General features: G+C 36.9%; 1 protein-coding gene across 1 annotated transcript; it reads left to right on the forward strand.

The window, feature by feature from the left end:
- Nucleotides 1–1,008: 1,008 nt before the first annotated feature.
- LOC128021651 (protein timeless homolog) lies at nt 1,009–17,113 on the forward strand. The gene is made up of 6 exons (XM_052608961.1): nt 1,009–1,226; nt 2,573–2,705; nt 2,854–3,007; nt 3,149–3,263; nt 16,776–16,838; nt 16,922–17,113. The coding sequence occupies exons 2-6, from the start codon at nt 2,609–2,611 to the stop codon at nt 17,096–17,098; spliced, it is 606 nt and encodes a 201-aa protein (XP_052464921.1). The 5' UTR covers nt 1,009–1,226; nt 2,573–2,608; the 3' UTR covers nt 17,099–17,113.
- Nucleotides 17,114–18,613: the final 1,500 nt, after the last annotated feature.

Below are 18,613 nucleotides of genomic sequence, written 5' to 3' on the forward strand. Positions count from 1 at the left end.
AGAATATATTCTATTGTAAATTGTTCAAGTTCACAAATTTTATTATTTAACCAGCTATGAACATCTGGTTATCCTACTAACTAAGCAAAGGAAGAATAAATGCTCTGTTCATTCTGGGTTTTCATGACAAAAGTCACAAGGGTCTACTTCAAAACCAAATCTGCCCCTCAGTGTCTCCGCAGATGGATATTAGTTGTTAAGAATTTTAAATTGCATTTCTTTTACTTTGGGTGCAAATGGTCATTTTCAATGTTCAATGTTTCAATGTTTGATTATCTAATATTTTAAGTTTTATCTTCCTATCTTAATCATGATATAACTATATATCCTTTGAAAGTTTTATTTAAATATCTGTTGTCACATTTTTTGTCTAATTCTCCTATCGTTACGTTTGGAAGTTTGATTATATTTCTCCAATCTGCAGCTTTCAAAAGCCACCTTCTTCTTCTTCTGACTTTTTATGGCGGATGGCAAACCAACTTTTGGTACATTTACCGCCAACAACTGGACTGGTGCAGCCATAGATATACATAATAAAGGCCTTTATTATGTATTTCTCCAAAATGAGACGCAGAATGAATCTTTATTTATCATGCAGTTTTTTTAATTAAAATGTTGCAGAATGTTTTAATTTAATGATAGCTACATAAACTGCAAAACATATATATTATCAAACCCACATGACCTGCTCTTTAAATAGAAAGTTGACTTTTCAAGACAACTTAAGTAAGAACAAAAAAAACAATGAAGCTATGAAGCTTTTTGTTACTTAAAATTGTTGTAATTTTTTACCCATGGCATGAATTGTTTCACTTTAAATATTGTTATGAATGTTTATTTGTTTTTTTACTTGTTGCGAGTTGTATTGTATAAATATTTGTATAATTTTTGAATAAAAAAACTGTGCAAGTGAAGTGCATAAAAAAAAAAACCGACAGGATTGCAGCCATGAAACATGAAACCTATGGATAAAGCCGAGGCTCCTTTAAGTACGTATGGTGCCATGGTCTGGCGTCATTTCCGTTTTGAGGAGCGCGCCTTTCTACGATGTTCGCTTAGATGCTTTGTCGCACTTAATCATGACAACTTTTGGAAGATTCAGTTGATTTCAGATTATTTATGACTACTGATAAACGATTGACTACGTGCGGATATATTAAAAACACTCTTTTTAGTGTTACAGATTTATAGATTGGTGATCGTAGGAAGATCTGACACATGGTCTGGTATGTATGAGTGTCCTTGATAACTAACGTAACGTTAGATATTTTAACATAAAACAGTGATAAGTTATGCTGTAGCGTACTTTTATGCATTCATTGTTTATTATTATTACATGTTGCGCAAATATTGCTTAACTACAGGAGAGTGTAATTTAAAATCTGATGTAAAATTTTGTGTGCATTTAGATAAACATCTATCACTAACTTAACATTAAAGATCTTATACCAATATAGCTTCCAAGGCCGGTTTTTTGTGTGTTTCAGGAAGTGTTTATTGTGGCAGCAGCTGCAAACATGCATACTCAAATCGGATGAAGCGATACAGTGGTCCCCTAATTTATTAAGACATTTAAGTCACAGTTAAATTGTCATGAATGTTACTAAATGACTTACTGTTTGTTTGATGCCACTTAATTTAATTTAGTTATCCAATTCAGTGACATTTAGACAGTTTTGAATGTGATTTAAGAGTCTGCAGTACTTCTTGTTGCCACTATGTAGTGATGATCGTAGTTATGAACCACTGCTATAGTGTGTGAAAACCTCTCTCTAAAAATGGGTCTACACCGTTTTTATACAGTCTATAGTCTACACACAGGGATTTGTACAGTTACATAAGTAGTAATTTGTACTGCATGTGTTACTTGACTCATGGGATGACATAGTATGACTGAAGTAAATTTAATTTACAGGCAATGTACAAATATTGTGCTCTTTGCGGAGTAGTTTTTGCATGTCATTAAATGGAAGGATTTTTCTCCTCCAGTCATGGTGTGTGATATCACAATTACATATTTTACAGATTTAGTATGGTTATCAGTTGCAGGTCAATGGAAGGCATTTGTCTTTTTTAAATACAGAATAGTAGTTAAATAATTTAATTATTACATCAGGTTGCATTATATTAACTCTTAATATTGATCTGTACTTATAACTACATTTTACATAAATTGTCTCTTTTAAAGACCTTTGCAAAATGTAAATTTTAGTTTTTTAGTGCAAAGCAGCCATAACCATTAAAGACCAGCAAGATTTTATGTTTTGATTTGTGATTGCCCCTGTTGTAACTGCCCCCTGTGGGATAAAAAAAACAAAACAAAAAAAACACATTTTGCCATTTACTTTTTATTCTGAGTAGAAAAAAAGATAATGGCTGGTCTCAATAGGGTTATTGCCCTTATAAAAAAAAAAAAAAAAAAAACATTACTAGTAAATTGAAATTCTGATTTTCTAGAATTGTTACAACTGTCAAATCAGAAATAAATTCAAATCAAACTTGAGCTGAGCTGTATCTGTCCTGTCATGACATTAACAAAAGTCTTTTTTGTATCTTTATCATTTATTTTTAGATTTGGACCACATTTTCTCTCAGATTGGACCGCTGTATGGACTTGTTCATGATGAACTGTGAGTTATTGGCAACATGCAGTGCACTGGGTTATCTGGAAGGAGATGTTTACCACAAAGAACCGGACTGCCTTGGTAATGCTTAAACGTTTAAGTCAAACCTGCTTTACAGCAGGAATATCAGGAAAATATTTTATGCATTTTGTCTTCTAAATTATGTATTTTGAATATGATAATTGTATCCTATGACACACTCATCATGTTTGTGATTTATTTATTATAGAGAGTGTGAAGGACCTGATTCGATACTTGAGACATGAGGATGACACAAGAGACATCAGACAGCAGCTGGGAGCTGGACAGATACTTCAGAATGACCTATTACCCATCATCACCCAGCACACGCAGGACAAACTGCTCTTTGATGCCTGTATCAGGTGTTTAAGCTCATTGTTTTTTGATAAAATATTTCTGTATAAAATCTGTAAAATAGCTGCTATTCTAATAACAAATTATTACAACTATCAAGTTATGTAATGATCATGTTATAACACATAACTGTTTCAAATGCTTCTCAGGCTAATGGTTAACCTGACCCAGCCAGCACTGCTCTGCTTTGGAAAAGTTCCTGATGATCCAGCATTCCGACATCACTTCCTCCAAGTGATGTCATACCTTCAGGCCTATAAAGAGGTATAGAATCCCATTCACACAAAGGACAATAACTATATTAGCTTCTACACCAATGGTTCTCAAACTTTTATGGTAATTTCCCCATTTAACCCTCTGGAGTCTAAGGGTATTTTTGGGGCCTGGAGAAGTTTTGTCATGCCTTGATATTTGTGCTTTTTTCAGTTTCTTATAAATATCTAAATGGGTAAAGTCTAATATCACTGTAATCAGCACAAACTGGGCTATAATAATATGTGAAATGCATGCATGTACATGATTGTATTTTTGAGAAAAAAAATGTTATGCATGGTTAGTGAAAAACTAAAAATGTTAAGTCACTTGAATAAGGCAATAAACACATACATAAAATTGGTTGCCGGAAAAGTTGAGAACTGGAGCTTGTAGCCTAGAATTTTTCTTTCTAAATTATGTGAAAATCATCTTGTTTACTCATTCACAGAAAACAATATATTGATTTAAATTTTCTAAGACACTTTTTGTTGGTAAAAGTCATATGCGAGTAGGCGTCAACTATCATGAATATCATTGTGATTTACACCTGAGAAGACAAAGGCCTGCATAATGAGCTGCATAATGAGCCTCTCATTCAACTGTGCCACTCTGAGGGAGGATCCAGGACCTTTGAAAAAAAATATATATATTTTTTTTATTGTGCACCATGTCGACTATTAGTTTCAGTCCTACTGTTGAAGGTGAGTTGCAAGTTCACAATAGCATCTTTTGTGGGTGCACCCCATACTTTAAAAGCCACTTGTCTACACCAAGGCACCAAAATGTTTTGGTTATTATAAGCAAGCAAAAAATCATTTTGAAATTGATTCCAGCAATATTGTTCCTCTGGGCCATTATTATTATAGTTGTGGTATGGACTACTTACTGCTATTCTTTTCAGTTTATCTGCTATTCTTATCTTAAATTACTATAATAATTTTTTAAAACAATATCTTTGTTATAGTTATCCTTTGTATGAACAGGCCTTAACACATGAAAGCCTGAGGATATGCTCAATGCTAAGATGTTGCTAAAAATAACCTTTTTTGTTGAATTTGGTGTAATGAAATATTTATGCGGTTTAAGGTAAAAAAGACATAAAAAAACACACAAAAAACATTATTTTCCACATACTGTAAATTATTGTTTCTCCTCTATGTCTTGCCTCTCTGAAACGGTGCATCTTTTTAAAAAGCTCATAGGTCTGAAATGCGAGGTGTGCTCTGATTGGTCAGCTATCCAGTGCGTTGTCATTGGCTGGATACCTCAAGTGTTTGATGGAAATGTTATGCCCCTTGCCATACTGTGATGACGTGTCCCGATCAGACATCTGCACCACAAGAGAAAAACAATAAAACCCATTACAAACGAGCCATTTGTTACATCCGGTGGGGACTTAATTACAGATTATAGTGTTGCATGGCGCCGCGTAAACATATAACCACGTCTCCATTTGTGATTGGAGAAATGGCAAACAAGCTCTATACATTGCTCAGAATTCGCATTTGAATCATCAGTTGCAAATTCTTTAAATATAAACAAGATACTTAGGGACTGTGAATCAGAACAGCCGGCATTGTAGTCTACTCTTCCACACTGTAAAAAATATTACATGCTATCTGCTTAAAAAAATTATGGTAACAATATTACACGTATTATATTTAAGTAGATCTTAAGGTTGTTTTTTTTTTTGTGAAATTTACACAAATTAAGTAAAAATTCCTAAATTATTTAGTCTATGGCACAATAAATTTAATATAATTAGGGAAATGTGCTCATTTATTTTAAGTTTATTCTCAAAAGTCTGTGATTTTAAATGAGATCTGTTTGTATTTTGTTATTTTATACATTTACAAGACTGTATACAGCCAATCAGCTCAAATAGGAAAATACTTGAGAAATACTGGAAAGTACTGCACTAGCACTAGCAAGGCTACTGCTCATTAAACAATGTTTAATGCCTTAGAAGAGTAGTATCCATAACTACAAGCTCTACTCTTCTGCACAGTGGTAATGATTGCACTGTGCAATGGAAACTTCAATGTAAGAGAAACTCTTACAAATGTCAAATGTAACTGAACATTAAACATTAATAGATGCCTCCCTTCACTCAAAAACATTTAATTTCAAAATTTACTCTCCATATCCAGCCATATGCAAAGCATGCTGGGAACTAACAATCACCTATAAAATAAAACTGCAAAATTGAGCTAATTCACTTAAATTAAATAGGCAGCCTTCTTTCCTTAATTATTTTAGTTTAATCAGTTCCCCAATTCAAGCACCAAAACTGCTTAAGTCTCCTAAAACAAACTGAGGAAAACGCATCTCTTGGTTTTATTAGTAAAAAGTCCTCATTATTTTCTATACAACACTGAATCACAATTTCTTTAATGAAATCCACACATTATTTTTAATTACCACCTTAATTTTTTTGATGAAAATTACAAGACCCATGATTCATTTTTTACAGTGCAGGATCAGGAAACAGTCCTCCATAAAATGCATTACACACATCTGAATATTTGGGTTGAACTGTTCTGGAACAGTGTTGTAAATACAACTTTATCACTGATTTCTAGTCGTCTACTCTTTTTGAAGGCCAAATTAAGTAGTTTCAAAACAGCGTCACACACAGCGGGCTTGAGTGTGTGGCAGCAGACTAGAGAATGGGGCAGCCGGCACATTCGACAAAAGGAGCAGCCTGCAGTCACTGGGAAAGTACATCAACTTTGCGCTGTGGATTCCAGGATTGGCTTTCACCGTGGACAAAGCATCCAGCCTGGAGTCAACACATGTGGTTACCACAAGCTCCTTCATTGAATCTGCCAGCCGTGCTGTTCTCAAGCCTGCCACCCTTCACTCTAGCCTGCTGTGTGTGATGCTGTGTTTCATCGATAAAGCAAAAGTACTTCATTTGTCTTTCCAAAAGAAACCTGTTTCCGCCACAGAATAAAAAATAAATCTAAGTAATTGCGACTTTTTATCTCACAATTCTGACTTTATCGCGCAATTCTAGCTTATCAGAATTGTGAGTTATAAAGTCATAGTTGTGAGATAAAAACTCACAATTTTTACTTTTTGAGATAAAAATTTGCAGTTACCTTGCAATCGTTTTATTTTTATTTACTGGTGAAAACGGGCTTCCATAGTAAAGGGAGCACATGTTGCAAGATAAGATACTTGTCAGTGAGCTCAGGATCTGTTAAGCGGAAAATAAGAATGAAAAATTTTGCATTCAACCTGTGATAAGACTTTTTCATTTACTGTTCCCTCCTGGTGGAATGACCTGTCCAGCTCAATCATGCTTAATCATTTTCAAGAAACGGCTGAAAATACATATTTCATCTTCATTTGACCATCTAATCTAGAACTCTTTATTCTATTTATATTCTAACAACTTGTTTTATTTAAAAGGAAAATAGCCTTTAACTAGGGATGCATGATATATCGTCCACCATATCGATATCAGCCGATAAATGTAAATTTTTCTGTTATCGTTTTGGAACCAAGAGAATTTGGCTGAGATCAACGGATCCACACAACTAGCAGTTAAGTTCACTTGTGTATTTACAGTCTTTTGTGTAATTGTACATTGTAATAGTTTATATTATGCATATAAATCAGATTGTTGTGCCTATAGAGGATTAATAGCTCATCAGTTTACTGCTGATCATCTTTAGCTCCGCGCACGCAGCTCAAACAGAAGCTTACAACATTAACTGATTGAGATTGTCATATATATAACATTAAAATGAGAACACTATTATAATAAAACGTTATGAATTATTTCGGTTTGGTTTCCGTGTTTCAGCGCGTTGTTGCGGGAAGAGCCAAGAGCGCATCTACAACAGAAGTTAAACATTCAGATTAGCACTTAACTTAGTTTGAGTTCACGTGTGCATTTATTTTTGTATGTATATAATAGGGCTGCACGATTAATCTTATTTTAAACTTTATAACGATATCCACCTTTCTCGATTAATTAAAAATAATCGTCACTATATTGGCCGTCTCGTTATTTATCCTGAAACGTTGTTTTTAATTTGCCAAGTCTTCAATAGCGTTCATGCTTGTGGTTGCCAGATGTTAAGAGCTTTAAGCCTCAACGGAGCTTTTCTCCTTTAAAGATACACTTTCTGCCCTATGTTTTATTTAATTTGTGCAATCTGGTAACCCTGTGTGCGCTCACTGATGGCGGAACAAGCACTGATGATGAAAACATGCGAGTTTAGCGAAATCTCCACAGTGATATTCTGCTTACATTAAAGTGTCATATAGCCAGTGTGTGCTTTTTCGCAAGCTATTTGTTTAGCAGTATAGAATAATCGTTATTAAAGGGGGGAGTGGAATGCTATTTCATGCATACTGAGTTTCTTACACTGTTAAAGAGTTGGATTCCCATGCTAAACATGGACAAAGTTTCAAAAATTAAGTTGTATGTTTGAAGGAGTATTTCTGTTCCAAAAATACTACTTACCGCATGCGGTGAGTTTGTCACAAGTTTCGGAAAGTTTTTTACGAGTATGGCTCTGTGTGACGTTAGATGGAGCGGAATTTCCTTATAAGGGTCCTGAGGGCACGTCTGCCGGAAGAGCGCGCGCTCCCGTATAGCACAGCACTGAGAGCACAACAGACTTCACTGATCAGAATGAGAGCGTCGCGGAATGTCACAAAAGGAGTGTGTTTTTGGTTGCCAGGGCAAGACAACCCTGCAAAGATTACCAAAAGAAAAACAGCATTAAGGGACCAGTGGATGGAGTTTATTTTTACAGAGCATCAACGGAGCAGTGCGAGTGTTTTTGTTTGTTCCCTGCATTTCGAAGATGCTTGTTTTACAAACAAGGTCCAGTTTGACGCCGGATTTGCACATCGTTTATTTCTTAAGGATAATGCAGTCCCAACGAAAAAGGGTCACGATCGTGTGTTGGAACCGCATGCGGTGAGTAAAACTGCTTCAAATATCTCTGTGTTGTTAACTTAGCTATTAGCGTGTAAGCACATCAAGTAAACAACATGCGATGTTGTCATCAAACTGCACTTTCCACATGTACAGCTTAAAAAAAAAAAAAAGACGACAAAGTGGAACTTAGTCATTTTCCAAAACCGCTAAGCAAATATATACAGTTTCAGTACATACCACATAGAGACTGATTGCTGATGCTGCTCTTGTTCAATTTCAGCCTCTGGATCTGATTCTGGATCATAAATATACGCTGAATCTGACTGTTAGCCATGGTTTGTTTTGGTTGGTTTTGTCCTAACGGTGTCACAGCTTCCAGACGCGCTCAACGCAAAAGCCTACTGTTGCTCGTGATTCTTTAGCTCCGCCCACACGTCACGCCTCCAGTCGGTCATGTTTTTCCGGGAAAAATTGGTACAGACTATCTTTCTCTTATGAATATAATAAAACTAAAGACTTTTTGGAGTTATGAAGGATGCAGTACTACTCTATAGGTACTCAAGATTAACAGGATATTGAGTGAAAACGAGCATTTCACCCCCCCTTTAATAATCGTGATTAGGATTTTAATCAAAATAATCGTGATTATCATTTTAACCATTATCGTGCAGCCCTAGTATATAAGTTGTAATATTGTATTTATGTTTAATAAACATTAATAACTAAATTGGGAATGTCATAAAAACAATATTATAAAGAGAATATTACCGTAAAAAAAAGTTGTGAATTATTTGGTTTTATTTCCCGTGTTTCAGCACCTTTTTACAGGAAGAGCCAAGAGCATGTTCACGACATATCTGACTATTCGAGTTGCAATGCATTGCAATATTGGAAATCGCGTACTTCTGTTTTAAATCATGAAGTCGAGCCAGTAAATACCAACTGACGGTGGCATTGAGAAAATTGTAGAGAAAAGAGTAGTCTAAGCTAATAGGCTTTTTTTTTTTTTTTTTTCTCACAGGCTGAAAGTCACAGTGTGTCATTTATGCAGTGATGCACTATGGAATTGTTGCAAAGCAAATTAATTGTATTATTAATTCAATAATAAAATTAAGCTAATAATAAGAAAATACCAGAAAGTAACAGGTCTATAATAATTGGAAATGCTATTTCATGCATACTGAGTTTTTTACACTGTTAAAGAGTTGGATTCCCATGCTAAACATGGACAAAGTTTCAAAAATTAAGTTGTATGTTTGAAGGAGTATTTCTGTTCCAAAAATACTACTTACCGCATGCGGTGAGTTTGTCACAAGTTTCGGGAAGGTTTTTAACGAGTATGGCTCTGTGTGACGTTAGATGGAGCGGAATTTCCTTATAAGGGTCCTGAGGGCACGTCTGCCGGAAGAGCGCGCGCTCCCGTATAGCACAGCACTGAGAGCACAACAGACTTCACTGATCAGAACGAGAGCATCGCGGAATAATAAGAAAATACCAGAAAGTAACAGGTCTATAATAATTGGAAATGCCAAATACTCATAATAATGACAATATTTAATGATTTTGACTATCGCTATATTTTTTTTTACACAATGTTGTCCGGTAACTTTTTTCCATTATTTAAGCAGTATTTTATTTATTTGTAAGGCTGCTTTATGTTTGATTTATGTTGAAGCATTTAATGCCTTTTAATGGTGAGACTTTTTTGGTAATCAGGCTCTGAAAAATTATGTAAAAATGTGGATTTACATCTATCGGCCAACATATTGGTTATCAGCTTTCATATTTAAAGAATTATCGGTATCGGCTAAAAAATGTCATATCGTTACATTCCTACCTTTAACACTAGCATTCTTTATTCTTTCTACGTTTTCTTTAAATTTATTATAATGACCTTCTAACATATGCATTTATTAGTTTTATTTTTATTTAAAATGAGGCTCTAACACTAGAATTCTCAATTCTTTTTTTGTTGCGTAAGCTAGCTTACATTATGGGAACCCAATGTAAAATGCCATGCGTGCTTAATGTCCACACATATATTCCCAAGGGCATGTGCCCGGGTTATGCATAATAGTGGGTAAATCTGGACCAATGAACTTGGGTCTGAGAATATAATATGACAAAGGACATGGGTGCTTATCACAGTATAACAGTCAGGAACGACATGAGTCTGCCTGAACTGCATAAAAGCAAGGCTAACATCAGTTGGACATCTGAGCCAGATGCACAGATATGATAGTAGAATTACATTCAGGGCGGACCTATGTCAGCCTGATCTGTTAGTCTTAGACCCGTGCTAGCAGAACGCTCATAAAACACTGCACGATGCTGAGTTGGGCATATCGGTGGATATTACACCTAGACTGACAACGTCTAACCTTCAAGGCAGGAACCTTCCAGGTTATAGAACCTTATGTATGTAGATGGGGAGGCCCAGCCTGCCATCATACAAATGTCTTGGAGTGAAACTCCACTGGGCCATGCCCATGAGGATGCCATGCTTCTTGTGGAATGAGCTCTAATTCCCAGTGGGCAGCAAAGAACCTAAGACTTACAAGCCAGAGGGATAATGTCAACTATCCACCCGGATAGGTTCTGTTTCGAGGTGGTTAGCCTCTTAGTGCGGCCACCAAAAGAGCTTCTCTGACTGTCTGAAAGCAGAAGACCGTCCGACATATATACTCAGCACCCTGAGCGGGCAGAGGAGGTTCACATCGCCCTCACTATCAGATCTTGGAAAAGCTGACAGTGAAATGATTTGTGCGCTGAACGGAATGGAAGGCACTTTGGGGACATAACCGTGTCTCGGTTTGAGAATGACTTTAGAGTCGTTAAGTCAGAACTCCATACACGTAGCACTCACAGAGAGCATGTGCAGGTCACCCGCTCACTTGACTGAGGTGAGAGCCACAAGGAGAGCGGTCTTAAATTAAAGATACCGCAAATCCACGGACTGCAGCGGTTCGAAGGGGCCGCCCTTCATAGCGTCCAGGACTGTGGAGAGGTCCCAGAACGGAGCCAGAGGGGCCAGGGAGAGGGATTAATCTCCTAGCATCTCTCAAGAAATTAATGATGAGATCGTTCCTTCCCAGTGGCTGGGCAAGCATAGACAAATGTTGATATGGGGACCTGCCCTTCTCCAAACAGCTCCTTTAGGAAGGAGAGAATTTCCACAATGCTACAGTCCATGCACCAGCCGGAAAACACTGACCACTTTGAAGGGTAAAGTCTTCTAGTAGAAAGTGCTCTCGCCTGTGTAATAGTTTTCAACACTGCCTCTGAGAGGTCCGTGGGTACCCATTGATGGCCCAGACGTGCATTGCCCATAAGTCGCCCCTGGGTTGAGACCGGAATCGGACGTGGGGTTGTGCTCACTAGCTGCATCAGCTCTGGAAACCAAACCTTGTTCCTCCAGAGCGGTGCCACGAGGAGCACAGAGTTCTACCTGACTCGCTTGATCACCTATGGTAACAGTGCGAGCGGGAAAAACGCATAGAGCGGGCGGCTGGCCCATGAAAAATGCTGGGCAGTGCTACTTTTTCTGACCACATGCCTGTGTTATTCGAGATTTCTTGTTTCTGTTGTCCTAAACCATGTGCTCCTGCTCGTCGCTGTCGCTCATTTAACTCTTTAACTGCAGAACGGTTTACTGATGTTTTTAAAAGCACAAATATGGCATTCTCAGTGTCCACTCAGCATTATAATACTGATGAGTTAACATCATTGTTTTATGCTTCTTGTCAGAATGCACTGGACATTGTTGCCCCTTTCAGGACTATTCGTGCTAAGCCAAAATCTGAACCGTGGCTAAATGACATTACCCGTGCTGCTAGGCATGAGTGCAGGAGAGCGGAACGCCAGTGGAAAAAAGATAGGCTGCGGGTTTCGTCTGAGATCTTGAAAGACAGCTTGTTTAAATATAAAAAAACTGTAAAAATGGAAAAGTCAAGGTATTTCTCAAATGTCATCGCAAATAATTCTCATAAACCTTGTGTTCTGTTCAACACTATTAATTCTGTTTTAAATACATCTCAACAAATGAGTTTGGAATTTTCCAAAGAAACATGTGAAAACTTTTTGCAGTTTTTAAATGACAAGATTGTGACTGTTAGAGCCAATATTGTTCACCCTTGTGCTGATATGTCTTCTTTCTCTGTGTGCTCCTTTGTTTTTAATCAGTTTGAGCCAGTGTCTCTTGCTTGTTTAAAAGACATATATTGACAAAATGAATCCATCTGTTTGTCCCACAGACATTATTTCCCCAGATTTCCTAAAAAAGGTTTTTGAAACCCTTGGCCCTAAAATACTAATGATTGTAAATAGTAGTCTCATTCATGGAGTTGTACCCCTACATTTTAAACATGCAATAGTGGAACCACTGATGAAAAAACCCGACCTGGATTCATCGGTTCTTGTTAATTTTAGGCCCATTTCGAAACTCCTGTTTCTTTCCAAAATATCGGAAAAAGTTGTTTTTAAACTAGGGCCGGGACTTTAACGCGTTAATTGAGATTAATTAATTACACAAAAAATAACGCGTTAATTAAGATTAATTAATTACAGAAAAAAATTTCCCGCATTTTTTATAATTTATTTTTGCACCGCGGAACGTTTCTCACTGGATGAGTTTCGGCGGGACCGATAATACTGGAGCACCAACTAGCGTTCGCATATCACCCAAGGGGCAAGGAACTCGACCGGAAGTTGAAGTCGGGTGGGGGCTGCCATCTTTTAGCAGAACTTCACTTGCGTTAGCATTCCCATTGACTCCCATTCATTTTGGCGTCACTTTGACAGCGAATAACTTTACATCTGAGGCGTTTAAAGACTCCGTTTGTCCATTATTTATTTCTAAAGATACACGACAATGTATAAAGGGCTCCATTACCTTCTATGTTACATTATGGCCCCGTATAAACAGTTTTTGTAAAAAATAGGCTAACGATTGCGTCATAACCACTCGGCTCTCTGTCGCATTACCGTAGAGACAGGAGGAGAAGCTCGCAAGCAATTAACTTAATATGGCGTACTGGCGTTACATTTTAAAATACTATACAAAATAATTAATCAGAATACTTACTCCTGCTCACTCACGCCAAAGAACTCCCCGCTCAAGCTCGCCGTCTCTGCAAGATTAACGATGGCAGTTTGAACGCACAGCCACTTAGAAGATTTACATCTGGCAGAAAGGTTGCTGACGTCGTCAAGCTTCGTTTGAGTCTGCGCGTCAGAAACGGAAGTGCTAAAAACGCTAAAACTGGGCTTCATTTGTCTCAATTGAGTTCCAATGGGGTCGCTGTGTCCATTTCTTTTACTGTCTATGATATCACCGCAGCACATGATCGAACCTCAAGTATCACCTCAACGCAAAACATATAGCAGCTAGCGTGGACTTTACACTTTATGTTGAACTATGTATTATTTTGTTGGTGCAACAGTTTATGTTGAACTCTTTATTGTTTTGGCCAAGGTTATTGAGAGTTGGACTTAGTATGTTATGGCCTCTGAAGCAACAGAGAGATGTTTTCTAATAGTCAGTGTTTCCAATGTTCTGAATGTAATTGACAGTATTGTGTTTACTTTAAAAAAACACTTTACAGAAGGTTCCAGCACCTATAAGCTTCCTGAATTTCTGAAATGTTCTATTTCTAAATTGTTTCTAAATATGCTATTGCTACACTTCATGGCAAAAATTGCACTTGTCTGCTAAACTTGGGTGAACAATAATAAACAATATTTTGTTGCTTAAGCTTATGTATTCAGTCATTATTCAATGGTATACTATAAATCCATGTGAAAAAAAATGACTTCTCACTGTTCTCAGGTCAAATATTTATATGCGATTAAAATGCGATTAATTTCGATTAATTAATTACAAAGCCTCTAATTAATTAGATTAATTTTTTTAATCGAGTCCCGGCCCTATTTTAAACAATTACTGTCCTTTCTAGACTTGGATGGTTTGCAATAAATTTATCAATCTGGTTTTAAATCACTTCACAGCACAGAAACGGCCCTGTTAAAAATGTATAATTATTTATTATTGGCCACTGACACAGGTAACTATGCTGTTAGATCTTACTGCTGCTTTTGACACCATAGATCACAATATACTGATCTCTCGTCTTGAGCATTGTGTTGGTGTAAAGGGTGCCGCGTAACAAAGGTTTAGATCTTATCTGGGTGAAAGAACTTTCTCTGTACGTCTTGGGGAATTTGTGTATTCTACTGCATCTCTTGTATGTGGAGTCCCTCAGGGTTCCATTCTTGGACCAATTTTATTTTCTTTATATATATTATCTTTAGGGTCCATATTTACGAAACATGGCATCTCGTTTCACTGTTATGCAGATGACTCGCAACTCTATCTGCCTTTGAAACGAAACAATACAAACTCTATAGCCCCTTTGTTGAGATGTCTTGATTATTGAGATGTTGAGAAGCCTAGATTGCCTCCAATTTCTTAAAGTTCAATGAAGATAAAACTGAAATCATTTTGTTTCGACCTGGTGGTACCATCAATAGTGTTTTTATCAGTTTAGGCAATTATCTAAAGTCAGTGTCATTTGTATCTTTTACTGATTTTGAGAAGGTCATCCATGCTTTTATATCAACCCGCCTAGACTATTGTAATAGTCTCTATGTAGTCATTTGTGAGGCATCTCTAACACGTTTGAAGAGGGTACAAAACGCGGCTGCAAGTTTATTAACAGGGACACGCAAACAAGACCACATTACACCTATATTAGCTTCCCTTCACTAGTTACCAGTTCGTTTTAAAATTGATTTCAAGATTTTACTTTTAGTTTATAATTCATTTAAATAACACTGCTCCTAAATACCTCTCAGATCTATTACAGCCATATGCTCCATTCAGAGCACTTAGGTCTGCTTGGCAACTGCTTTTAGTCTCCCCCAATGCAAGATTAAAGCGCAGAGGTGACCGTGCCTTTGCAGTAGCGGCCCTGAAACTCTGGAATAATTTACCTTTGTACATTAGGCTGGCACCTTCACTTGCTGTTTTTAAATTACATTTAAAAACATATTTGTATAGTACAGCATATAACAAAGTATGAGAGTTACCTGTTAGGAGTTCTCTTTAAGTGTGTGTTATAAATCATTATTGTATGTATTGCATATTTTATTGTGGTGTGATTTTTTTTTTTAAGATTTACTGTTTATTTTATATTGTATGTGCATCACTTTGGTGAACACCTGCTGTTTTAAAAAGGTGCTCTATAAATAAACTTTGACTTGACTTGAATATATTGATTTAAATGTTCTAAGACACTTTTTGTTGGTAAAAGTCATATGCGAGTAGGCGTCAACTATCATGAATAAAGGCCTGCATAATGAGCTGCATAATGAGCCTTTAAGTCAGCTTGTGTCACTGAGAGGGAAGAGTTGTCATTCATTCGCTGTAAAAGAATTGACCTCAACTAAGCAAGCCAGAGGCGACAGCGGCAAGGAACCAGAACCTCATCTGTGACAGAATGGAGAAAAAAACCTTGGGAGAAACCAGGCTCAGTCGGGGGGCAAGTTCTCCTCTGACCAGGCAAAATCAGCAGTTCAATTTCAGGCTGCAGCAAAGTCAGATTGTGCAGAAGAATCGTCTGTTTCCTGTGGTCGTCTGAGACAAGGTCTTTACAGGGGATCTGTATCTGGGGCTCTAGTTGTCCTGGTCTATCTGTCTGTCTTTCAGGGCTGTAGAGGTCCTTGCAATATTTTGTAACAAGAGCTCATTCAAATACTGAGGTGCTAAACCATTCAGGGCTTCATAAGTAATAGCAAAATTTTAAAATCTGTACGATGTTTGATAGGGAGTTAGTGCAGTGTTGAAAGGACCGGGCTAATATGGTCATACTTTCTGGTTCTAGTAACAACTCTTGCTGCTGCATTTTGGACTAGCTGTAGTTTTTTTTATTAAGCATGCAGAACAACCACCCAATTAAGCATTACAGTAATCTAACCTTGAGGTCATAAATGCATGGATTAACATTTCTGCATTCGACATGGCCGTAATTTAGATATATTTTTGAGATGTAAAAATGCAGTTTTACAAATGCTAGAAACGTGGCTTTCTAAGGAAAGATTGCAATCAAATAGCACACCTAGGTTCCTAACTGATGATGAAGAATTGACAGAGCAGCCATCACGTCTTAGACCGTGTTCTAGGTTATTACAAGCAGAGTTTTTAGGTCCTATAATTAACACCTGTTTTTTTCCAGAATTTGGCAGTAAGAAATTACTCCTCATCCAGTTTTTTTATATTGACTATGCGTTCCATTTCATCAAATTGGTGTGTTTCACTGAGCCGCAAAGAAATGGAGATAATGCACTTCCATTAATACCAACAAAGTGTTCAAGTCTATGCAAAAGAATGCTGTGGTCAATCGTGTCAAACGCAGCACTAAGATCCAATAGAACTAATATAGAGATACAACCACGATCAGATGATAAGAGCAGGTCATTTGTAACTCTAAGGAGGGCAGTCTCAGTACTATGATACGGTCCAAATCCTGACTGGAAATCCTCACATATACCAATATATATATATTTTTTTACTGTGTTTACCCTATATATTTTTAAACATCAAAGTTATTTTGTGTTTTCAGGCATTTGCAGATGAGAAGATCTTTACTGTGCTGAGTGAAACGCTCTACAACCTTCTACAGCTGGTGAGGATCAAATCTATGTGAGATGGTATGATTTATTAGAAATATGTTTTGAGATTCTTCCTGTTTTTTTTTTTCTTTCTTAGGACTGGGAGCAAAGAGCCGAGGAGGATAATTTACTGATCGAGAGAATTTTGCTGCTGGTCAGAAATGTGTTGCATGTCCCTGCAGACCCATATGAGGAAAAGGTAAGAGTTTTAAGACTAAAATATTCATGGGTAGGCATGGGCCAGTTACCGGTTTCAAGGCATATCGCAATTTGAAAATTTTGCGGTTTCAAAACCACTAATATTTTCCATTTGTACCATTCCTGCGGTAGGGTTCTGCCAATAGGGCGATAGAATCGTGTATCGACGATAGGCAGAGATATCGACGATAGCAGATGTCTCTGTTGATAGTCAAGGTGATATTAGGCTCATTCTCCTATTAATATACTCAATTATGATAATACCTATTTTTTTTTTTTTTTATTAGGCAACCTATTATAATTCGGCTATCAAACTGCCCAACTATTTCACTTCAGCACTGCATTTCACACACACACAAACACACACACACACACACACACACACACACACACACACACACACACACACACACAAAAGAGGATTAGAGCCTGTAGTTGTAATTGATAGACAAGGGTCAATTTTCACAAAATCAGAACCCCGAAGGAATTTTGTGATTATTTATATTGTACAACATTTCTAGGGGTATTAAGGTGTGCTGAATCCAAATCTGCTGTATATGAAGCTCAAAAGTGTCCCAAAATACCTCAAAATTAAGAAATTCAAAATGGCCGCCACCACCAGGCTGAAGTCTATGTTTCTGTGTATCTTTTTGACTAAACAAGGTACAAACATGAAATAAATGTGCTTTTGTAAGTTTTCCTACATGGGCAATTCAATGCCATATTCAGATTTAAGATAACTTAGCAGATTTAACTGCTTAGATATTGCAAAAATGTTTGTTTTTAACTATGGACTATTATTAACTAATTCATAATTAAGTTATTATTATTATTATTATTATTATTATTACTATTATTGTTGATATTACCAGGCTACATTTACTTTGTATTTTGTTTTCAGGTCAAAAGTACAAACAAATAAAGTTACAAAAATTTACAACCTTTAATTAAATGTTCATAGGTTTTCACACATGGGGAATTTAACATCCTGTCCTGATCAAGATCAAGTATCAATAATCAGCTTGAAAATCACACAAGTATAGAGAAAAAGGTGGTCATTAGTGATGAAGTTGTCGACCAAATAAGATAGAAAAGCAGGAAGATCCATGGGTCATGGTGATATTTATTGACCTATATGCCAGTAGAAGTTACAGTGACAGCTTATTCGCAGTCCTCTTCAATGTTCTGGCAAGTGTTGTCAAGTTTTCTGCAGTTACATGTGTCTATACATTCCAAGCGACTCTTTTTGAATAATAGAAGATTAGAATGGATAGATTACAACCAGTACAAGAACAGGTAAATTGGAATACTCTACCAGTCTATCATATTTGTACATTCTTGTACACAATTATCAACATTAGCCAATTCCCTATACACATACCTGCAGCTGCAGCGTTGGCTGAGGCATCTCTTGGTACACCCACATGAAGTGAACTCCCTGCAGGCTTTAGGCATAGGTGGCAGAGACATTAGCTGTGGCACTAATTGACCTTCCTTGTGCATCCATCCCATTTCATCCACTGGAGGAAGATCAGGATGTGGCAGAAGAGCTTGGTTCCAGATAGTCGCTTGATAGTGTGAACGCATGATA

This window comes from Carassius gibelio, chromosome A2, assembly GCF_023724105.1.
Source record: "Carassius gibelio isolate Cgi1373 ecotype wild population from Czech Republic chromosome A2, carGib1.2-hapl.c, whole genome shotgun sequence".
NCBI lineage: Eukaryota > Metazoa > Chordata > Actinopteri > Cypriniformes > Cyprinidae > Carassius > Carassius gibelio.